Source organism: Priapulus caudatus, unplaced genomic scaffold, assembly GCF_000485595.1.
Source record: "Priapulus caudatus unplaced genomic scaffold, Priapulus_caudatus-5.0.1 Scaffold504, whole genome shotgun sequence".
Classification (NCBI taxonomy): domain Eukaryota; kingdom Metazoa; phylum Priapulida; class Priapulimorpha; order Priapulimorphida; family Priapulidae; genus Priapulus; species Priapulus caudatus.
Window position 1 is genome coordinate 130,100 of NW_014577565.1, and position 22,287 is coordinate 152,386.

General features: G+C 41.1%; 1 protein-coding gene across 4 annotated transcripts in view; it reads left to right on the forward strand.

Annotated features, from left to right (window-relative positions):
- LOC106811107 overlaps positions 1-20,550 on the forward strand; it is a 31,939-nt gene extending 11,389 nt beyond the window's left edge. Inside the window, exons 2-16 of one of the 4 annotated variants that reach the window (XM_014814642.1) lie at positions 6,184-6,341; positions 8,076-8,124; positions 10,051-10,182; positions 11,231-11,328; positions 11,797-11,914; positions 13,236-13,426; positions 13,668-13,733; positions 14,149-14,257; positions 15,037-15,197; positions 15,411-15,470; positions 15,987-16,104; positions 17,790-17,930; positions 18,298-18,366; positions 19,181-19,293; positions 19,839-20,550. In XM_014814642.1, the coding sequence (XP_014670128.1) occupies positions 6,234-6,341; positions 8,076-8,124; positions 10,051-10,182; positions 11,231-11,328; positions 11,797-11,914; positions 13,236-13,426; positions 13,668-13,733; positions 14,149-14,257; positions 15,037-15,197; positions 15,411-15,470; positions 15,987-16,104; positions 17,790-17,930; positions 18,298-18,366; positions 19,181-19,293; positions 19,839-20,468 (2,163 nt within the window). In that variant the 5' untranslated portion in view covers positions 6,184-6,233 and the 3' untranslated portion in view covers positions 20,469-20,550. Of the gene's footprint in view, positions 1-6,183; positions 6,342-8,075; positions 8,125-10,050; positions 10,183-11,230; positions 11,329-11,796; positions 11,915-13,235; positions 13,427-13,667; positions 13,734-14,148; positions 14,258-15,036; positions 15,198-15,410; positions 15,471-15,986; positions 16,105-17,789; positions 17,931-18,297; positions 18,367-19,180; positions 19,294-19,652 lie in introns of those variants that run through there. The other 3 variants (XM_014814645.1, XM_014814643.1, XM_014814644.1) reach the window with 3 other exon arrangements.
- The last annotated feature ends 1,737 nt before the right edge of the window (positions 20,551-22,287 follow it).

A 22,287-nucleotide genomic window follows, 5' to 3' on the forward strand; every position in this document is an offset into this window, starting at 1 on the left:
AGAGAGAGAGAGAGAGAGACAGACAGAGAGTGGAATGAGGCAGAGACAAGGATATATAATATATATATATATATAACATTCAATCAAGTTAATTAATTATACCTATCATTCCTCTCTCTGCAATTCGAACAGAGGAATGGAATGTCTTTACCATCTTTCATCATTGCGCGGTAGACCTCTAGGGATATACCTGAAATACAAAAAAAGAATAGACAAAAATTATACATTTTAAACATATATATATGGCATATAATATTGTGCTTTAATTACTTTTAGACTGCATGCATGGTTAAATTGTTTCAATACGAATATAATTACATTTTCTCATACCTGTATTGCATATTCTGTGCTGCCATAAATTGCATATATCGCAGCAAACAGCATGTTGCCTCGTTGTAACTTTTCTTATACACTCTACGCAGTTGTCCATGGTTGTGTGCTGGTATTCTAACGGTGTGTAAATGAGCATACGAGTACTATATAGTGCTTATATATTGTGTTTGCGTAGATCTTGCGATGTGCGCGCTCATTCGCTAGACTCGTGCGGGGAGCACGTGCGCGCATATGGCACGCATCATTTCATGCTCTTTGACTTCATTGTCATGCGCAGGTTGACACTTATAATCGAGTTCTTGCTGTCACCACGTCTACGTAGTACTCGCGACCACGTTATCCTCAAACGTGTCGCATGCTGATTATCTGGTTTTCAAAGGATTTCCGCGACCAACCCCCTTAATTAATTGTTATGTTCATGTTCATGAAAAGACACGTGCGCGCGCAAAGTCTTGTAAGATTTGTTGTTGTTAATGAGTACGTTAATGAGGCTCGCGTTGATCACTTTACATACATTGAAGCGGCGATAGCGGTGTTTTTACACGTCACTTTCGGGAGCGCTTGCATGTAGTTACTGACGCTATGCGGTAAAAATTAACAAGCTAGCTCTCATTCAGCTGGCCATTGGTCGTAATCAGTTGTGTTTATAGACGTATGCTAGTCTTTACGAGTCTTTATACAATATGCTGAAGAGTTGTGTTGCCTGGGGCTGCAATAACCACAATTTAATATGATGACAGACATTATTTCTTTACATTGCATACCAGCAAATATCACAAGAAGAAATGCGTGCATGTATACACGCTATTATAAATTAAGGGTGCAATCTGATGGTTTGCCATGGCATGGGTTCCTGTAAAACATTCTGTGATATGTGGGAAGCATTTTATATCAGGTATGAATGGCCGAGACTTGTTTGTTGCACCATAGTACTGAAAATAGACTTATGGATAGATTAGATTTATTTCTTTGGCACCATCAAATAGTGGCAATTTGGCGAGTGGGGAATCCTTATCGGAAGGGATTTGATATATAACTTATAAACACGAAGGATCCTTCCTATCATATATTATTATGTTATATAATAAGACAAAAAATTTCTGTTGTCACATCGTCATCCATATCAGGAGTAGATAATAGGGATTATTATTATCTACTCCTGATCCTATCCCTATTCCTACATCCTACTCCTCCTCCCTATTATCTACTCCTGATCCATATGCTAGTCGTAAAACCTGTTGTACCACCACTGCACCAGCTCCTGGTCTTATGTACATATTGCTCTTACGTGACAACATGCAAACGTGCGAATTCAAGGTTGCTGCCCGATTGCTAGTCAAACAATAACAAATAATAGCTTGATGGGGTTTGTGCTTTATTGTTTCAACACTTGCACATACACTGAATACAATAGGTGCGTGGGTGACTATAAAATTAGGTTGTTCCATCATGTGGGAAACATCTCGACCTAGATATAAAACATAATATATAAATATATAATGATGATGATCTATAATGAAATATATATTAATAATATATACACAACATATAAATATAATTAATATAGGGGCCTATATTAATAATATATACAAAACATATAAATATAATTAATATAGGGGCCTATATTAATAATATATACAAAACATATAAATATAATGACCTTATTTGTATGGTGCGCCGTGGTATATAACAGAATTAAACTTTAGCTGAAAATATTTTCATTGTGTCATATGCTAACTTGCTTTTTTTCATGAGAGAGAGAGAGAGAGAGAGAGAGAGAGAGAGAGAGAGAGAGGAGAGAGAGAGAGATGGAGAGATGGAGAGATGGAGAGATAGAGAGAGAGAGAGAGAGAGAGAGAGAGAGAGAGTCAGTCAGTCAGTCAGACTAAATTGTTTATAAACACTGGCTGTGATGCATGCATATACACACACACAGTCATCAGTGTCAACAAGATCGTTGACACATTCTGTGAGAGCAAACAGAGGCGACCTATGTGTGTCTGACAGTTTGCCTGAATGTAATATATACAGTCATCCATACAAATGCGTTGACTGCTGTCTGCGCTTGAGATTACCCCCCTCTGTTGGACTAACAATATTTTTACATAGTCGCGCGGCTGTACAAAACGTCACCTGATGCATATAGGTTAAATTATATAATTGACTGGCAAAGCAGGTTACAACCCTTTTCCAGCTTTTTCACAATTCCAAGAAAGTTTTGCTGTCGCCCTCATCCCAGCGGTGGTCACCCCTACACATTGAATAATGAACGCGACTTAAACAAATGCCGTGATGCATGGGTGTCGATCGCGGGGGGGGATGGGGGGATATACCCCCCCTCCCCCCAATATTTGAGGTGGGGGATGGCCTGTGTTATTATCCCCCCTAATATTTCAAGGTCAAATTTTTAAAAAAAGTCGTAATATGTGCAGATAAATCGATTACCTTATGATTTATTATGTCAACTTTGATCTTGAAATCGCATCACATTTTCTAATGATTATAGATTTGGACAATTTTAGGAAGTTAGGCAGTAATAATCAAATACACGGTACCCATTAAAATCCGCCATTCTGGAAGTAGTTTATTTTCCGCCTTAACCAAAATACGGATTTCAAAACCACGTCAAATTATGCACGTTTCTTATACCGCAGCGCTGCCTTACATGGTTTTGATATTACGCTTTCATCAAAACATAGGCCTATACAAAACACGACGAATTATATTGTCAGATATAATCATTTTTTTAGAAGGGTGGTGACAAAAGACGAGAAATATGAGCAAAACAAAAACATGTGCAGCCTTCAAACTTGAGGCAATTCATTGAAATATCAGGTCACTCAAATTTTTTATTATATGCATAATGAATAATTAATATTATATGAATAATTTAGAGAAGCTTGTACCATCACATTATTTACAATCCGCATCATCAAATCTTACTTACAATTGTAGCCCTCGTTGGTACAAGCTTCTCTAAATTATTCAGTATTTCGTATTTTCATGTCGAGAGCAGTAAACATGACATTAGAGATGGTGCTATATTGCTCTTTACTCACTTAGTTGATAACAACCATTAACTGTAAGAATTAATACATAATCAAACACTTAATTGTGTAATAATGTTACATGGTAATTATTGTTGCTGTTCTTGTTATCTTCGTAGTGAATTTGGACTACATTCAATTACCTAGAAAGTCATTTTAAAATGCTCTAAAATGCATTTTTGAAAAAGTCCCTACCATGGGAACGGGTGTATCCACCCCCCTCCCCCCCTGCTCGGTCGCTTCACTCCCTCGCTGAGGATCATCCTCCCCAATCATGAAATCAAATCGACACCTATGCCGTGATGTGAAGTGATGTGCAATGAGTGACGTTGTGTGTTTGAGCACACACATGCGCCCACACGCACCCGCATACGCTCGCTCGCACGCACGCACGCTCGCACACATAGAAGGAGAGAGAGAAAGAGAGAGTTTAAGAATGTGCGTTGGTTCAACATGTCTTGATAATAAAATGAAAATTACATGATTAGTTAGAGTGATCTTTAGTGATCAAATCTTGTTGCTCATGAAGAGAATAGTTTTACTAAAAAGATCATTGTCGTAGTCAGAATGAAGACTGTACATTTACTCAAAAGTGCAGTAAAATACCATCTCCTGCGATCTACATTTTCAAAATTTTATTTCACATTGTTATGGTTTTCAAAAAAAGTTTTGGGTTACTTGTGTAATAACATATAAAAATATCACTTATTTTAAATTTAAATATAAAATTTTTTAAATAAGCACATGCGTTATTTATTCAAGTTTGAACTTCAGACTGCGGACTCCCTCTCCGCTTTTTGATGGCAGCTATAGGGAGTCCGTTAGACTCCCTTGTTCAAAAGTTAATTTCTACCCCGTATATCATATGTCTGATACTGTATAGCCATAAATTAATTGCATCCTCTGATTTTGCTATTACCAATAGTAAAACACAGAAATTAAAACGACACAAATACCTGTTAATCAAAAATTCATAATATAATGGTGCAAAAATGTACGCTACATACATTAATTAACGCTTTCTATCAATCTCAGCGCATATTATTATGAGCGAAGTGGCTCCTGCTACGCTAATTGGATCGTTCGTCAGGGTTAGGGAATTAGGCATGTACGGTGGTCTAACCAAAACTAACCAGCTACTGGTGTCAGCCCAGTTGAGTCTTCATATCGACTGGCTGCATTAAGCCTGGCGCACATTGCCGAACATTTTCCCGAACAAATGTTCGTCCGAACAAATGTTTTTGTCTGGCAATGTGCGGGTGAACAATTACTGAGCGCACATTGCCGAACATTTTGCAGCGAACAACCTCGTGGCGCCGTCAAATAGCTGTGTGGTAAAGAGTCACGTGATCGGCGCATGATTGGGCACAAAAATCATGTGACCACATATCGTGCTGCTATTGGTTACTACTTTACAAATGTTCCTAGAATTGTTCGACATTCAGCGCACATTGACGAACATTCGACGAACAATGTTCGAGATATCAAACATTTTCGATCTTCAGAAACATTGTTCGGAACAAATGTTCGGCGACTTTTTTCACCGCACATTGCCGAACATTTCATGGAACATTGCTACGATGTTTTTGAGCAAAATGTTCGGCAATGTGCGCCGGGCTTTAGAGCCACTGCTAGCGTAGCGTAGCGGCTGCTAATGGAGCATGAGCGGCGAATGCCGAACGGTGAAATGGCGAGGTCGCATAGGATTCAAATAAATGGTTCAAAATAAGTTCAATATGTTTTATCGTCTATTTAATCCTCTATCAATCATGCATTAACACGTATCTTTTATTTCTGGGCCGATTATCTTGTAAGTATATAATATAGGCCGACTCTGCTATGGGCCGACTCAGTAGGGGCCGAAAACGTTATGGTCCGAGTGATCCCGGGTACTGCCAGAACGTACCCTGGTAACTATTTGATATGATTAGGGTTAGGGTTAGGGAGTAGGCGTAGGCGACTCCCTAGACTCGTTAGTGGAGTAGGCGAGGTACGGTCCGGCATATTAGATATAGTACCAGCTAGGGTACGTTCCGGTATACCGTACTGTACCCAGGGTACGTTCCGGCAGTACGCACCCTGGGGGACATAGACCCTCTCAGCCCTATAGTAGCAGGTAACAGTGTCAGTGCACTAACAACTACTCAGTGTTGCGACTTGCGGCCGCTCTCGCGCCGCTACTCCCCCCGCTAGGCGTTTTTGAGAAGGTAAATATTTGTGATCTTGTTCATGCATGGTACATACATCATACATGTAAATCTGTGCATCACTTCGTGGTACGTAAGGTGCTTAAACCGGATTCGCACCCTAGACTCTAGAGGGGAGGTGGCAGCTGTGTACGCTGAGCTAGCAGACCTTTTATTATATATTTATTAATTTAAAGACATTACATTGGTAACAGATATGTCAATTAACATGAGCTTGTGAGCTCCTCACCGTCAGTGCAATAAAAGGATACAATTCTTAGTTAAAAGTGCCAGTCTAATCAAGTAACAAACAATGGTACGAAATGCATGGTATGACATGGTATGAACCATTCATATGGTTTTCCCCAGTCGTGTGTTTCGTCCACTGCAAAAACTAGTGCACAGCCCAGCAGCCGTTTTTGCATGCTCTTCAGACTCGAATGTAGCTGGGAACTTAATCGTAGGTGTAACTCTGGTCTGCAACACACAGCTAGTCTTACCCCATGTACACCACTGTACACAAACAAACTCGCAGAAAGAAAAGGAAACTTACTTATTTACTGTCATGAGATCGACGGTACTCGCTAGCATCGCTGATGTTATTTTTAATGTTTCAGGTTTCCTGGATCAGACGAGCCTTGCATAAGTTAGCGAGAGCAGGATCGCTATGGGAAGGTGTCTCTTGGCTGGTCATCTGCCATACTTGCTGGTCATGTTAACGGCAGTCGAGATTGGGTCTGCAACATCTAGATGCTATTGGGTATCCTGCAGTAGTGTACGTGGCTTACATATATGCATTTGCATTATTCAGCACTTGGTCATGCTATATCAACTAACTAGCTGTATAGTTATAGTACGTATAGTTTCTTAGGACGAATCACATGACCTGGATCACGCGAACCAACTCTGGTCACCCTGACCTCGATGAACTGGTCATTTGTTTGATTGGATCCACTGATGTGACCCTAGCTGCTGGTGGGGTCATTTTTGAAAAAGATCTAATATGCTGGTAATTTAGCGACTCTGCTGCCTGGCATTCCGACTGCCAATCCTTGCTATTAGCTATATGAACCATACTATAATTGGTTACAGCGACAGGTGACTGGTTGGATACGAGTGTGCGTTTGTTTGAGCAGATCAGGAACAAGTGATCCAGATCAGATGCATCCATTGCAAACAAGCAGGCTCGATCCCAAGCCTTTGAAGTGAAAAGTGGATGTACACATGCACTGTGTGATTACCCCAGCTCTCAATATTATGATATTACTTATCTATCTGTGGCTATATTTATATCAAACATATTCAGTCATTTGCAGATAAATGATTGTATCCGGACTTATGCAGAAGATCCAGAGCGTATTAAGAAGGAGAGCGTACAACGATGAAATGCTGAAACCATGTTGCAGTATTAGTCGAATTAAGAAACTGCCCGTTTTATTTTGACGATTCATTGTATTATTGATCAGCTGTCCTACCTTGCTAATATAAAACAAACCGCTTGTCCCTACGATGCCCCTACGCTGAGATAATGAGTGGTGAAAATCTGGTATTTTTGCCGAAAACCGACTCGAGATCACTGTTTGCTGCGACCCTCTCTTGCTTTGTGGCCAGTGTGTTGCTTCCGGTTGCCGCTGTATAGCGCCATGGTAGCGCTCACTCATTACGTCAGTACTACAGAGTTTACTACATCCAGCGTGAGGTGGGCACAGGTGGGGGTCCAAACTCCACGACAGATGGCGCTCTCGCTCATGGGCTCAATCTACCACTGCCACAAGCAGATTTTGGTTACAATTTGTAACGCTTTTTTACTACAAGTTTTACAGCAGGCACGTTACTCGTATCCTATGTAATAAGATTTGAACTAATAAAAGTTGCAAAGATATTAAAAATCCGACCAATATTTCATGAAAAATGTGATAAAATCGTGATACGAAATAGTACGCGGATTGTGCGCCCATTTACCTCTTTCAAATCATACGCTGTTTACGAACCACCATTCGCTGGATTTCCCCCGAGCTCCGCCCACTTTAAAAATAGTGCTAGCATTGTGGCAGTGGTATTCTGAGTGTGCGAAGGGGGGTAATGCATGCAGTTTGGTGGGGGTCATTACTATGGCAATCAATAACAGACGTCATTCATTCCATTTGTCAATCATTGACGGAAACACGCGTGGTTTCCCGAAGCTATCCCAAAGCGAGAGAGGGTCGCAGCAAACAGTGATCTCGAGTCAGTTTTCGGCAAAAATACCAGATTTTCAACACTCATTATCTCAGCGTAGGGGCATCGTAGGGACAACCGGTTTGTTTTATATTAGCAAGGTAGGACAGCTGATCAATAATAACACAAAGAATCATCAAAATAGAATGGGCAAAGATTCTTAATTTAACTAATACTGCAGCATGGCTTCAGCATTTCACCGTTGTACGTTCTCCTTCTTTATACGCTCTTGAGAAGATGTATAGATACCGAATGCAGAAATGATCATAAAAAATGTGTTGCATATTCACAGAGTGGTACATGCCAGGAGAGTGCCGACATTCAATATAGTGAAGGTAGTGGTAAGTAGATCTTGTTAGTATGTAGCTATTTTTAGCTCATCTGACATAGTCAGATGCAGCTTGTAGAATCGCATGATCGTCCGTCCGTCCGTCCGAGCGTCCGTCCGTCCGAGCGTCCGTCCGAGCGTCCGTCCGTCCGTCAACAGTTGGGCACAAATCTTAACCGCTCGACGTACGGTCACGATATTCGGGACGTGGGGGGGTAATCCGAAAACGAGTTGGGATGTCAAAGGTCAAAGGTCAAGAGGTGTAAAAGAAGGGGGAACATTCACTCCTTAACTTAAGTATAGGGAGGAAAATGCAGAATTGCGGCGCACAAATCTAAAACGGCTCGACCTAGGCTCTGTGATAGTTGGTGTATAGCAATCATGGTAGGAAAAGCCATCACTGTGCCGAAATTGGAGGTCACAGGTCAAAGGTCAATGGCACAGGGCAGATTTTAGACTTTTCTGAGGACATGGTCTGACGGAGGCGATTGAAAAACTTTTTTGTTTCAGCGGTGACCTAGCATTTTTATGGCATTATTGAAAGGACATGAAATCTACTTTCTGCTGACATGTGAAGAGTAAAGTGTCAGATAACCTTTTGACCCTCAAGAGGAGGGTTAATACATGGATTTGTTGACTGTCTGTTAGAAAGAATTTGACTGCTGAGGGTTTGCTAGTAGAATCTATACATGTCTGGATGTATGAGGCTACAATGTCACAGTGAAATTTCAAAAAGCTAAATTTGGTTAAAGAAGGTTTAATGCTCGCTTAAATCGTATAATTTCTATGGCATTCTGTACTGTCAGTATGTTACATGTAACCTATGCCACTGCCAGTGCTACTGCCAGTGGCATGTGTTGATGGTACTGTGTAGTTTTTTGCCTGCGTTAATTGGTTACAGGTGGCAGCTCTCTATTGCAGCCTGCAGGCTTGCGTAGGTAAATGGATGAGTGCTTACCTATTCTATCTTGCAAATAGTTGTTGCTACTACGTATGATGGGAGCTTCCATCTTTAATCTGAAGACACTTAAACGTACGCGCCATCTCGTGGCAACTTTCATAACGATCCCAAGGAACATTCCTTTGAGAAGGTTCCTGATACCATCCCTGTGCATTCCACTGTTTCGGCGTGTAATGTGAACACATTTGGGACTAACAGGGTTTACTAGAATCCCACCACTCCACCACAAGAGTCACCGCAGTAGACGTTAGATGAGCGCTGTTGGCTCCCGCGGCACTTGTTTGTGTAAGTTTTCGCTGAGGGGGAACTAATTTATTATAATACAATTTTATATACATATATATTTATGACATGCGTGTGTGCATGCATATATATATATATATATATAATATATATATATATATATGCATTTATGCATGCACACACGTATGTATGCACACACGGAGAAGAGCCAGAGACAGAGACAGAGGCAGAGAGACAAGAGCAGAGACAGAAGACAGAGAGAGAGAGAGAGAGAGAGAGAGAGAGAGACAGAGAACGAGAGGCGACAGACAGAGACAGAGACAGAGACAGAGACAGAGAACAAGAGAGAGAGAGAGAGAGAGAGGAGAGAGAGAGAACGAGAGAGAGAGAGAGAGAGAGAGAGAGAGAGAGACGAGAGAGACAGAGACAGAGACAGAGACAGAGACAGAGACAGAGACAGAGAGAGAGAGAGAGACAGAGAGACGAGAGAGAGAGAGTACAGAGACAGAGACAGAGACAGAGACAGAGACAGAGACAGAGACAGAGAGAGAGAGACAGAGACAGAGACAGAGACAGAGACAGACAGAGAGAGAGAGACTGATGCAGATCCAGATCCTGATCCACGTATGTTTGTTGCATTAGAAGAAAACTATCATTATTGTCTTCACCAAGATCGAAGGCGATTTCATTGTTGCTCGGGCAATATTGGTAATGTCAACACTATTGTTTCTACAGCATGCACAGAGCAGAAGAGAGTGCCCTTGCGACATGCAACCCCCGCTCCTAGCATGCTGAACGTGAGTAATTACCGAACCAATGCTAGAGATTTCCACTGGTTGAATACCTCTTGGATCAGCCCCAACAGCAGTAAGCATGTTTGACGTGGAATCTAGATAACTACATTTAGCAATCATTGTTGTTGAAAACGTCGGCTATAATTAACAATAAGTCAAGTTTGTATGTTGAAAATGCATGCTCGGTAACCCCTGTTTGCAGCCATGCCATATACGTATAGCTTACACGCACTTGGTCATGTTATATCAACGAACTAGCTGTATAGTTTTAGTACTGTAGCGTTTCTTAGGATGAATCACATGACCTGGCTCACACGGTCCGATGAACTAGGGCCCGTTGTCAGAAACAAAATTAGTCTTAACATTAGTCTTAACATTAACTTTTTCTCTTAGACTGTTGTCTGAAATGCTGCGAAGTTACCTGAATAAAAAATCTTAGCAGATTTCCTCGTAACAATACAAAACAGCGCTGTCGACGGTCTACGAGAAAATGTTAGTGTTAAGACTAATGTTAATTAGACTAATTTTGTTTCTGACAACGGGCTGTTAATCCTGGTCATTAGATCCTAATTAATTTAATCCTGGTCACTTATTGTCGATTTATTAGCATCATTTACTGTCTATTAATAGCAGATGTGTAGCATGATATACAATCTGCCAGTGGTAATGCCTTTACATTGCACATGGGTAATTAAGGGCCTGTTTAGCAGGATGACTGTTACTTGGATTTGACCTTGTTTGCCCATATGCAATGTTTAGGTGGGGACGTTTGTCATGGGTAGGGTAGGGTGTATGATGCTACAATGGCATAGCAAATACTTGTGAAGTTTAAATAGCAGTTATTACTATCCTTATGTAGAGTGTCTGGTCCAAAAAAATCTGGGCGATTTGATATATTGATCATGACATTAAATGTTTGGTATGGGCTATGTAGGCCTATGATTCACAAGTCTTTGTTCACATCGAACGGAATAGCAAAATAGGACGTATAATGCAGCATTTTAACCATAAAAAGTGAACACAATCATTACATTTTGTGAAAAAGTGGATACAATTTTTTGGCTTTTATTATTTACGGTGGTGTAATCACTTAATGTCTTCACAATATAACCATGTTTTAGCAAAGGTACAGGGTTTCATGGTGGAAGTGTGGATCAACAATTCTCACGTAACCTGCACGAAATCCAGTGTTGATCGCACGGTAGCATCATTCCAAGAGGTGAACGATTCAACATCTTTAAATTCTATGCATTCCTGTTTTTAATAACATCATAATAAGATTCAGTGAATGTGAAATCTCTTACTTGGGGGATTGCCCAATTTCCAATTGCTCTACTGCCGGGCAATTGGTCTAACACTCAGCTATAACTTCTACCAGACAGACCTATTTTTGGTCTGTCTGTGTTCCGGTGTGGTGTTGTCTACGTTACAGTTTAAAGTCACGTTCTTTTGAACATTAAGTTGAATAAAAAGCTATAAAATATTAATGAAATTCGTGTAAACTGTTCAAAATAATAATACAGCACTCGGTCATGAACACTGAGTGCAAGGTTGTAGACTTAGCGTAAACTAGTGTCAGACAATGGGCCTGGCTTGTAATTAAAATCCAACATACCGTCTCATAGTCATTGTGCAATACTGTTATCATATGATGGGTTACAGTAATGATTTCTCCTCGTAATTGCAGAGTTATCACTTTGACTGCATGCTTAGCGAACAAAAGAACGTCACACTAATTCAGGTGTGCAGCTTGCCGAAGGCTTCATTCAGCTGCAGTAGATCGAAACCATACATTCACAGGGATGGTAAGTATACCTAAATGACATCATTTACAACCATATGCACCCACAAGGAATCTCTCACTAACCTGCACATCACATAGTATATAGCAGCAATTAGTTTTGATCATGATAGTAAGGAGAACTGGATCATCACAGTACTGATATTCAAAATTGCTATGAAAAGCAGAATGGTGTTGCTATGCAGTGTAGCCAAGGGAATTGCATGTGATAATCACACTGATTAAAGTGTGTATTGCGAGATTTTTGCTCAGAAAAACTAAATATAGCTGAACATAGTCTCACCTGACAGCGGAAATATCACTGATTACACCAACATTAAAAATACTAATATTTTATGCAGTTATAGCATAGAAAATTGGATATGAACACATCGTAACAGCAATGCATTTTATCGTGCCGCGACAATGCCTAATGGCCGAATTGGTAAACTTGTATTTGTGTCGGTGATGAATTGAAAACAAGTGCGTCCCTGTACTGGGGGTATTGCAGATAAGCGGTGGCGCCACAAGCTAATCCATACTTTTTGTTAGTTCAAGATGACAGAAAACGAATGTTTGCAAAAACGATTAGTTCGAAACTGGCAGTTTTCGGTGAATACGAAGGTTCTAAGACAATGTTACTCTAGACAATTGCTGTTACTCAAGCAATAACGGTAGGTATCATGAAAGTGGGGAAAACACTGGAAAATTCTCGCAATACACACTTTAAACGACTATGATTTGTCTACTGTGACATGTGTGACAAAAATGTTTTTGTCATGCAAACAAAGCCAACCTGTGCTACTTCAGAGTTATAGCTTTTGTGTCCCAGAATAGCTGTTGCCATGGGGTTAGCTGTTACAATATATGGATTAGATGTGTATATGTTTGAGCTGAGATCTCCCCAGGAATTTCAGAAGGCATGTCGTATGCAGACAGGTGGGAGAGGGCCCCCGAAGCGAGTTGTACCAGGTGGAATCAATTCCATATGTTTTAGGTGTCATAAGCAGCCCAAATAGGCAAATACACAGATAAACTCTATCAGTTCGAAATTTATAGGACAAGCTGTGAACCACAACATAACTGTGTTGGGATTGTCAAAAGTAAACACAGCTGGAAATTTAGGTTTGCTGATTAGGCAACTAAGGCATCTCAGTGGATTTATAGTATGTCACAAATTATCTTCTGTTTTGAAGCCATGTCCACCTGCCACAGTGGTGTCACTATATGCAGTCATTGGAGATAAAGCTATAGATGTGGATGCAAGAAATGGCCAGAAGGCAGAGTTGGATACTCGCCAGCCAATTGCTCAAACGTCACCACCTCTTATTGTTATCATTGTGTAGGATTAATCGACAACACACCGCCGAGGTATTGGGTCACGCCGGTGACAGCTGAGGTCATGTGGTCTGAACACAAGGTGAACGCGAGCTTCACACAGGCGTCCCACTACGTCAACGATGCATTCCCTGGCTACACTGTGACGTTAGTCGCGCAGCAGGGAGAACAACAACGAATACGTAGACTGGTTGATGCAGTGAGTTTCCTCCACGCCAACATTCTCTTCATCTATTCGCAGCTATACAGTATAGCAATGTTCCATGCTGTTTGCTCCATCACTGAGCAGCTTTCATTTGTCAACAAGGCGAGTTTGAAGGAGAGGGTAGAGGGCAGAGAATCTGCTTGAAATACATGTGAGAATGTTTTGTGAGTTTTGTAGGTTATCAGAGATGTTATGCAGGCGCCGTGGTGCTAAAAACTGCTCTATTGTTATTTAGATTCCAAATCAAGCTCAACTATTTACAGTCTTTGAAGAGGTGGCGGAAGGAGATTACACTGTAGAGGTGACGTTAATAAGCTCAGTACACCGTTAGTTGTCTTATTTCTCTTGTTTAGTACAAACTGGTTGACACGTGAAAAATTATGCTAGCTGTAATTGCTTTGTGAACATAAAATGTCTTTCTTAATGTTTATGGTTAATCGTGTCTGCGTCGTAGTGAATGGCAAGAAACATATTACCAACTCACACACCCATACCTGAAATACTGGTTGGGTTAGAGTTACTGCAAAACAGAAATCCTTTTAGGACCAGATTGCTGTAGTTATGACAGTATTACTAATTTTGAAGTGTTTTTATAAAGGTCTTGATGTATCATCAAGCATGACAATCTACCTTCATCAAAAAAGGTCAAGAGATTGAGGATCGCTGTGCCGCTAAGGTTAGAATAGGTGTCAAGCGAGTGTATTTGTTTGCTGTAGGTGCTGCCTTGTATCACTGCCTGTACGACTGAATGCAAATGTCGTAATTTGGACAACGGGTGCGTCAGATGCAGCACGAGTCGGTCGACTCTGTTCACAGTCACTTATGGTACGCACCGTCTTGAGCAGGTTTGAGATATTCAATGTATTACATGTGTTGTATTATCATTAGATGAAATAAAGGGCAACTTAATGAGAGCAAAGTGATTAACTCCATAGCAGCTGTCCATGCATCGCTCCATCCATCCATCCATCCATCCATTCATTCATTCATCAATCCATCCATCCATCTATCCATTCATCCTTTCACATCCATCCACCTATCCATCCGTCCTTCCATCTGTCTATCTCTCCATCCATCTGTCTATCCGTTCATCCATCCATCCATCCATGCATCCATCCATGCATCCATTATCAATCCATCTATCAATCCGTCCTTCCATCCATGCATCCATTATCAATCCGTCCTTCCATCTGTCTATCTGTTCATCCATGCATTGATGCATTAATCCATCCATCCATCCATCCATCCATGCATCCGTTATCAATGTCGATCTCTCCATTCAACCATCTATCCATCTATTCGCCCATCCATTCATTGATGCATCCATTTATCCATCCATCCATCCATTCATTAAATAATCCACCCGCCCATCCATCCATCCATCAAATTTAATACATCCATCCATCCATTCATCCATCCGTCCATCCATCCAACAATCCATCCATCCATAAATCCATCCTTCAATCGATCCATCAATCCGTCTGTCTGTCCATTTATCTATCCATCTGTTCATTCATCCATTAATCCACCCACCTACTAATAGTTCATTAGTTCTCATTGTTCGCTTACCTTAGAATAATTGCAAATAATTGATTGATTGACAGCCTGCTCGGAGCAGTCGGCATGGCAACCGAGCATGCTCCTAGCCACTGTCCTGCCTGGCAATGGCGTCGAGGTCAGCTTCTCTAACGCACCACTAGAATTAGGAGTCGCAAAATACGAAATATTACTGCAAAGCAACGAATACTCCCAGAGTAAAACTGTGGTTAGTACCATATTCAGTTCATGATTGTCATTAAGTAGGTGCATGTGTGTACTTATACAGTCGTTTGCAATTAAGTATCTGTGCAGCCGTGTGGGTTCATTCGCGTGTTAACCTATGTGGATCTGCATGTGGATATGTGGGTAGTATCTAGTGGTATGCATGCATGTGTTTCACAATAGCTGTACTGTAATTGTTGATGGTCTCGTATTGTAGGATGGCACAGGGCCGTATTACATCTTCACAGCAATGCCAGATGGTGTGTACAACATATCAGTGAGTGTCTATGTTCATTTAGGCTTTTAGCTGAAATATAACGAATTATGATATAGATGCTTTTGTGTTTATATGTATTCTATATGTCTAAGTTTTTAGTTTTGATTTTCATTCTAACTAGAGTCAATGACCGCCAGGTGGCTGTAAATATAAGATAAAACGTTCAGGTGCATTGCTTATAAGATCAGTGAGAAGGTAGGTGTGAAGCAGTTGTGTAATGTGTATAGCTAGTTATTGTTCTGAGAGATTTGTTCACATATGTGCCAATCACAATTCGTAGCCCTTTTCTGCTGTCATTTTTAATGGTATACAAAGAACGATTTAAGCGAATGAAGCCTCCCCTTACTGTATATTGTGCATGCGTTTACCTTACTCATCTATTAATTATATGAGTATATCTGTTTTCCAATTAGTTTTGCATATACATCACACAGAGCATCGTGCCATATCTTACTCCCTTTCGACCTATCGTAGATTCATTCACCTGATGCTGTTGTTGTATGTGTCACCGTGTAGGTAAAAATCATCGATGAATCTGACGATCGGTGCCTGTGCAGGAAACCTTACACAGGCGTCTGTGGCAGGGAGTGTGCATGTAGTGCTTATGTGAGCCCAACACCCATCAACGTAACCTGTGAGTGTCATCGTCACCTCTGTAGATGATGCGAGTCAGGAAAACAGCTTTGTGCCTGTATATTCCTAGAGGGTGATTAGCGCTGAACCTAACACACTAAAGGTGGGGGGTCAATCGCTTCATTTTGCACTTCGAAAATCCAGAAATCATGAAATAGCCAGCAAGTACACGCACTGGAACGATGGCAGGCATGCATGATGCATCCAAGAATGGTGGACAGGTTTGTCTAAGTTTAGTTGTTGTCAGATCAGAGTTTAGCTGGCTTCCTGCAGGCACTGTTCTGTAGCCAGTGGTTAACATCATGTGATTGAGAAGTGCAAATATGGAATACCCCTCGCTTAAAGGAATAATAGGTCCATTGATTATGCAATGTTGACGAATGCTAGAGTAACTGGCACCTTGTGTAGTTAATAAGTACATTACCTTATAGCCAAATGCGTATTAGTTTGTCCAATATCACTGCTGGTTACGTTACAAACAAGACTTGAAATCGGTTGTTTATATGTATCAACGTATCATTTACGTGCTGTAAATGTCATCCAGGAGTCAAGCGATGACGTAAACATTTGTGCGGCCCGTGTGTTTTGGACGCCAGATGAAACGGAGGTGTCAGCGGTGTAACCACGGCCACGGACTAACCATGGAAATAGAGTAAAACACACGTACTAATCACGGACGCACGTGGAAAGCCCTGACAAAAAGTTCCTTATCACGAGCGTCCATGTTTACGAAATCACTGATGATAGCATTGCGTACGGCCGAGCATGCGTGCGAAAATGTCCGGTGCACTATAAATCTATCACACCCGCTTCGCCGGCAGCGGTTTGAAACTGTAAACAACAGATTTTTGGACTGCGGATTTCAATTAGACATTTCTTAGTAACCAGCACTGATATTGGACAAACTAATACGCGTTTGGCTATAAGGTAATGTACTTATTAACTACACAAGGTGCCAGTTACTCTAGCATTCGTCAACATTGCATAATCAAAGGACCTATTATACCTTTAAGCTTTCGCTTCATCTGCATTAAAAGTCGTCGATAGATAGATTATTCCTTCAATAACCCTACAGATGAGATATATTCTGCTATATACTGTGCACAACTCTCTGATGTGCATGATAATAACACTACTAATGATTCAATAACCATCATGTGCCTGTGCATATTAATAGCATGTAAATGAGCTTGATTCTGTCTACTGCCTTCTAAATGAATTTCATTTTTATAATCAACGTATTAACATGCTTCAGCCTATTACCTTCTTATCTTACTTTCTGTCTTCATGTTTGACCTTTACTTTAGGGTCAAATAGGTTTATTTAAACCTGAAAGTATTGCATCCTAGCTGGAACAGACCCATTTAAGTGAGTGGTAATTAAAAATTGGGTTAAGTAACCAAGAAAGTAAACTTTGTGTTAACATATTTATAGTATCTTGTAGCTAGATGTTGTTACTCTTGGAAACTTTATAATTAAAGTTATTGTTATTGTTGTTGTGATTTGTGTTGTTGTCGTCGATGTTACGGGTGGCAGTGGTGCCGACAATGACGGGGTGGTGGTGATATCGTATCTCTAACTGTTGTTAATGTTGTCATGTTTGTGCTTTAAGTTGTTTCAGCTGTTTTCCTAACCATAGTTGTTGTCTTCGTTCATAGTGCTGATGTGTAATGCTGTTTCTTACAGCCAATGCCTCGCCAACGACTGAACTCCTGAGTGTGGAGAAACTAGGAGCAGAAAGTGTCGCACAATATGTGATACCTATCATTGTTGTCCTGATATTGATGGCTGTTGTCATCATTATTTGGAGGCTCAATAGTAAACATGGTAAGTGTGGATTTGGTGTAAGATAGGATGCTTGCAGTGCACGCAGAAAGCACCCGTGTCTTTGCATTCACACCCTGTATATAGGAGAGCTGGTATTGTTTACTGAAGTTATGAAAATCATGCGAGTGGTCAAGGTATTACGGGCAGGTGTTGCATCATGGTAATCTCTGAGAATATAGTGCTTTCCAGTAACGTGTCCCTGTGGTCCAGCAAGTAGTACCACATACTAAAACGGTTCTCTATAACAGGTCTCTCCTGTTGTTTCGTGAGATATTGTCAGAATCGGCAGTGGCCTGATGGCCAACTTAAGATGGCCATTTTTGCACATACGATGCTACATAGGTGGTGCTATATGTTTACTTTTCAGCTTGCACAAGCATGCATCAGCTGCTTGGATGTTTTCACACAACCTGTCACGAAGGAAAGCCTAAAACTGGTATGGTGTAATTTTACTTCCTTATTGAACATTGATACACAAATGTTATTTGCGTGCGTCCAGTTTCTTACAACGAGCAAGTAATTGTTTACCAATGTTTGTCTGTGCATTAACAGTAATTATTTGTTCGTTTGTTGGCCTCGACTGTGAACCCTTGATGTTTAATTACTGATATATTTATTTAGGGATATACCATTTGTAATTTTCGAAAAAGTAGAAAACCAAGTATTTGCTTACAGGCAACTTGGAATGTTTCCTGCATGGATTCTGGCATGGAGAACAGATGAAGTCTTTATAGGTGGTGAACACCAGTAGAGGGCGTCTGTAGGCGGCATGCCTGAATAAGCATCGAACAGAAATTAATTAAAAATACTCTCACTGTTACTGTTACACAACATACACTTTATTCATGTTAAATAACTACAGACTCATGCTCTATGCTCTGCTCGAAATTTTTGCCAGCTCTATGATGCGAATTTATGCAAAGTAGTCTGAATACATTTCAAACACAAAAATGACCAACCGGTCGCTGTGGCTACGCCACTTGACGGAATGTCACAAATACACGACAAGACCAATTTTACTTCAAATACTTTCTAGACGTCCACGAGGCATCTAACTTGCGTGCATAATGCAAGTTATTGCACTCAAGTGCCGAATTTCGGCGAAAAAAAAAGAAGCCAAAAAATGCATTTTCTAGAGACGAAATAGTGCAACGGTGAACAATTTGCAGAGGCATACTGTTGTATGCCCACCTATAGTACGGGTGCACAAATTTGTACCATAATTTACCAAAGCTGTTTTCCTATTTCAGGAACAGTTCCTCTCAAGAATGTTCATGTGCTGCCCCCTGCATGTGATGATGAGAACCTGCTCAGGTTGGTCAACAGGTTTTCTCAAGTACTTGTGAGTCACATGAGATGTGAGGTAACTAACATATTGAATTGAACTTGAATTTTGTAGTGTAGTCAATGCATTATGTTTTACTAACTGCAATCTTTTATTTATGTACTATCATATTGTATGTGTACCACTTTACAGTAATATTAAACGTCTGGTTCTTTGGGGCCATGTGATCAGCAGAATCTATAAATTTTATTTAAAAAAATGATGTTAATAAACTGGCTAAAATGCAACATGTTCTGTGTGTGCATGTGTGTGTGTTATCTTGCTCAATAGCAGCATCGTTTGCATGTGACCACGCTTGAGCTGTATGCACGAGACACCGTCGTGCGTGCGTGCGTGTGTGCGTGTGTTATCTTGCTCAGTAACAGCATCGTTTGCAGGTGAGCACGCTTGAGCTGTATGCACGAGACACCGTCGTGCGTGCGTGCGTGTGTGTGTGTGTTATCTTGCTCAGTAACAGCATCGTTTGCATGTGACCACGCTTGAGCTGTATGCACGAGACACCGTCGTGCGTGCGTGCGTGCGTGTGTGTGTGTTATCTTGCTCAGTAGCAACATCGTTTGCAGGTGAGCACGCTTGAGCTGTATGCACGCGACACCGTCCTGAGGCTCGCTAGCATGCAGCAGCATGACTTTGTCAGTGAGGCCACCGCCGCGCTCGCGACCTCTGACGTCATCGTCGTCGTGCCGAGCTGCGACGCCGCGCCACACACAGCGCTATCTAGCGACGCCGCGCAGCACACAGCGCCATCTAGCGACGTCGCGCAGCACACAGCGCCATCTAGCGACGCCGCACAGCACACAGCGCCCTTGAGCGACGTCGCCCCCTGCCTGCGCGACATGAAGGCGCAGGTGACAGGCGCCACCTTGCGGCGTGTCTATGAGAGCAACGACCTCGTCCATAAGGTCGTCTGCGTGCTGTTCCCTGAGCGCGTGGGTGGCTGCCACCAGGTGGCACCACCCGGGATGCCGACGTTCAGTATTGGCAGGGAGCTTGATCAGCTGTTTGTGCACCTGCATCCTGAGTTAGATGGAAGGGTCAGCAAGCATGCACGGCAGCGGCTCTGCCAGGCAGCGAACATTATAGAGGGAGCTAGCATCATTGAAAGTTCCAGTGTTGTAGGTGGCAGCAGTGGCGTAGAAGGAGTTGGTGTGTTTTCACGTATGACACCTAGTAGCCTTGCACAAGATCTATAATATTCTAATGCATATATAGAGATCATAAATCATATATAATAGAGATTATACTGTAAATCCCTTTTTAGCTCGCCTTGACATCGTCAAGATGAGCTATTGCCATGGGGTGTCGTCCGTCGTCCGTCGTACGTCCGATACGGCCAACATTTGGCCCACATGTTTCAAATTGCATATAGTTGTTACTCCTATGGGAGAGATTTGAAATTCCTATTTTGGAGCACGCCAGTCGACCTACTTTCGAGCCACGCCCACTTTTTGGCAAAAATTAAAATGGCCATTAAATTAAATTAAATTGGATTTTGTTAAATTTTGGTATGTGAATGTGTAAGGCTAGCCCCAAAACAGTTGTTACTCCTATGGGAGAGATGACAACGACCTATTACGTTTATTTCGTCTAACTGGTCAACAACTCTACAATCATACCTATATACGTGTAATATTGTGTTTTAAATTCTTTGTTAATACAGTAATTTGACTGGAATATTTTATTGTTTTTATTTGCGCGACATTCGAAAACCCAAATGGCGATCATTTAGGCGTAGCGCCATCTCTCGTCAAGATTTCAGACTCAGATCGGAAACATTTATTTTCACATCAAAACTTATGCATGTATCATTGTCAAGAGTATATAATGGGAGATATGCTATATAATAGGAGTTCTCCCATATATACTCTTGCTTTATACATCCCTCCTCCCTCTTCTATCACACCCAAGGTGAGCTACAGTGTCATTGACACTCATTTTTCGTGGGGTACCAATTTTCGTGGATTTCGTGGGTCTATCAATCCACGAACTTACGTTCCCAACGAAATATGATGTACAGATGTCAAATGCCGGTTCTCCGATTTCAATCCACGAACATGTGTTTCTTTATCGAAACCACGAAAATTGGGATCCACGGAAATAAGTGACTTTACAGTATGTCATAACGTAATAGTGCATGAATTCGTTCTTAGACTACAAATGTTTTAGTTGTCCCAAATGTAGTAATAGTAGCAGATTTTGTAGCCGTACGGTAGTCATACTAGCAGATTCAAACCAGTGGCATCATTAGACTAGGAGGATGAAACCCTTTGTGGAACAGTTGAAAATGAACTCGAAATCCAATGAAAGTGTCAATGACACTGTAGCTCACAACAAATAACGTTTTTATAATATTCAGATTTAGGCACTGCCTAAAAGCGGAGCTCCCGATGTGTAACGTGTAAGATTCAGAGGATACGCTTATTCCACGTAGCTGCTATGTACCACGTGACAATGGTGTTTCCCTGCCCATAACACAACTTTTGTCAAAGGTTAATTGGTTGCATGGAAGTGTTTACTTCGTATGAGATTTTCTAGGCGGTAGCACACGGTTGCCATCTGTATATCGCAATAATAATTTATAAACCAAAATGAATCACAATTTATGACAGTAGATGGCGCTATACCCCCTTTGTAGCAATGGCGTTCAAAATAAATAGGTTATGCTGCGTTCCGACATGTTTTGTAAAACTTTACTCTAATATAGACGTTTTATCGGCAGGGTGGAGAGGAAATACCAATTTTTCATTAAAGATATTGTCAATGAAATCTTGTAAAACGAACCAGACGAGTGTGACAACTGTTTGTTATCTGCGTTTTTTGCATAAATTGCATAAACCTATCTAATTTGCATAATTTTTTTTTTTAATATCAAAACCCCTAGCTTTTATTCATTCACATACCAAAAATGAGCAAAAACCGTTGAACCTGAACTGATTAATGGCAATTCCCATTTTTGCCAAAAAATTGCCGTGGCTCGAAAGTACGTCGACTGGCGTGCTCCAAAATAGGACG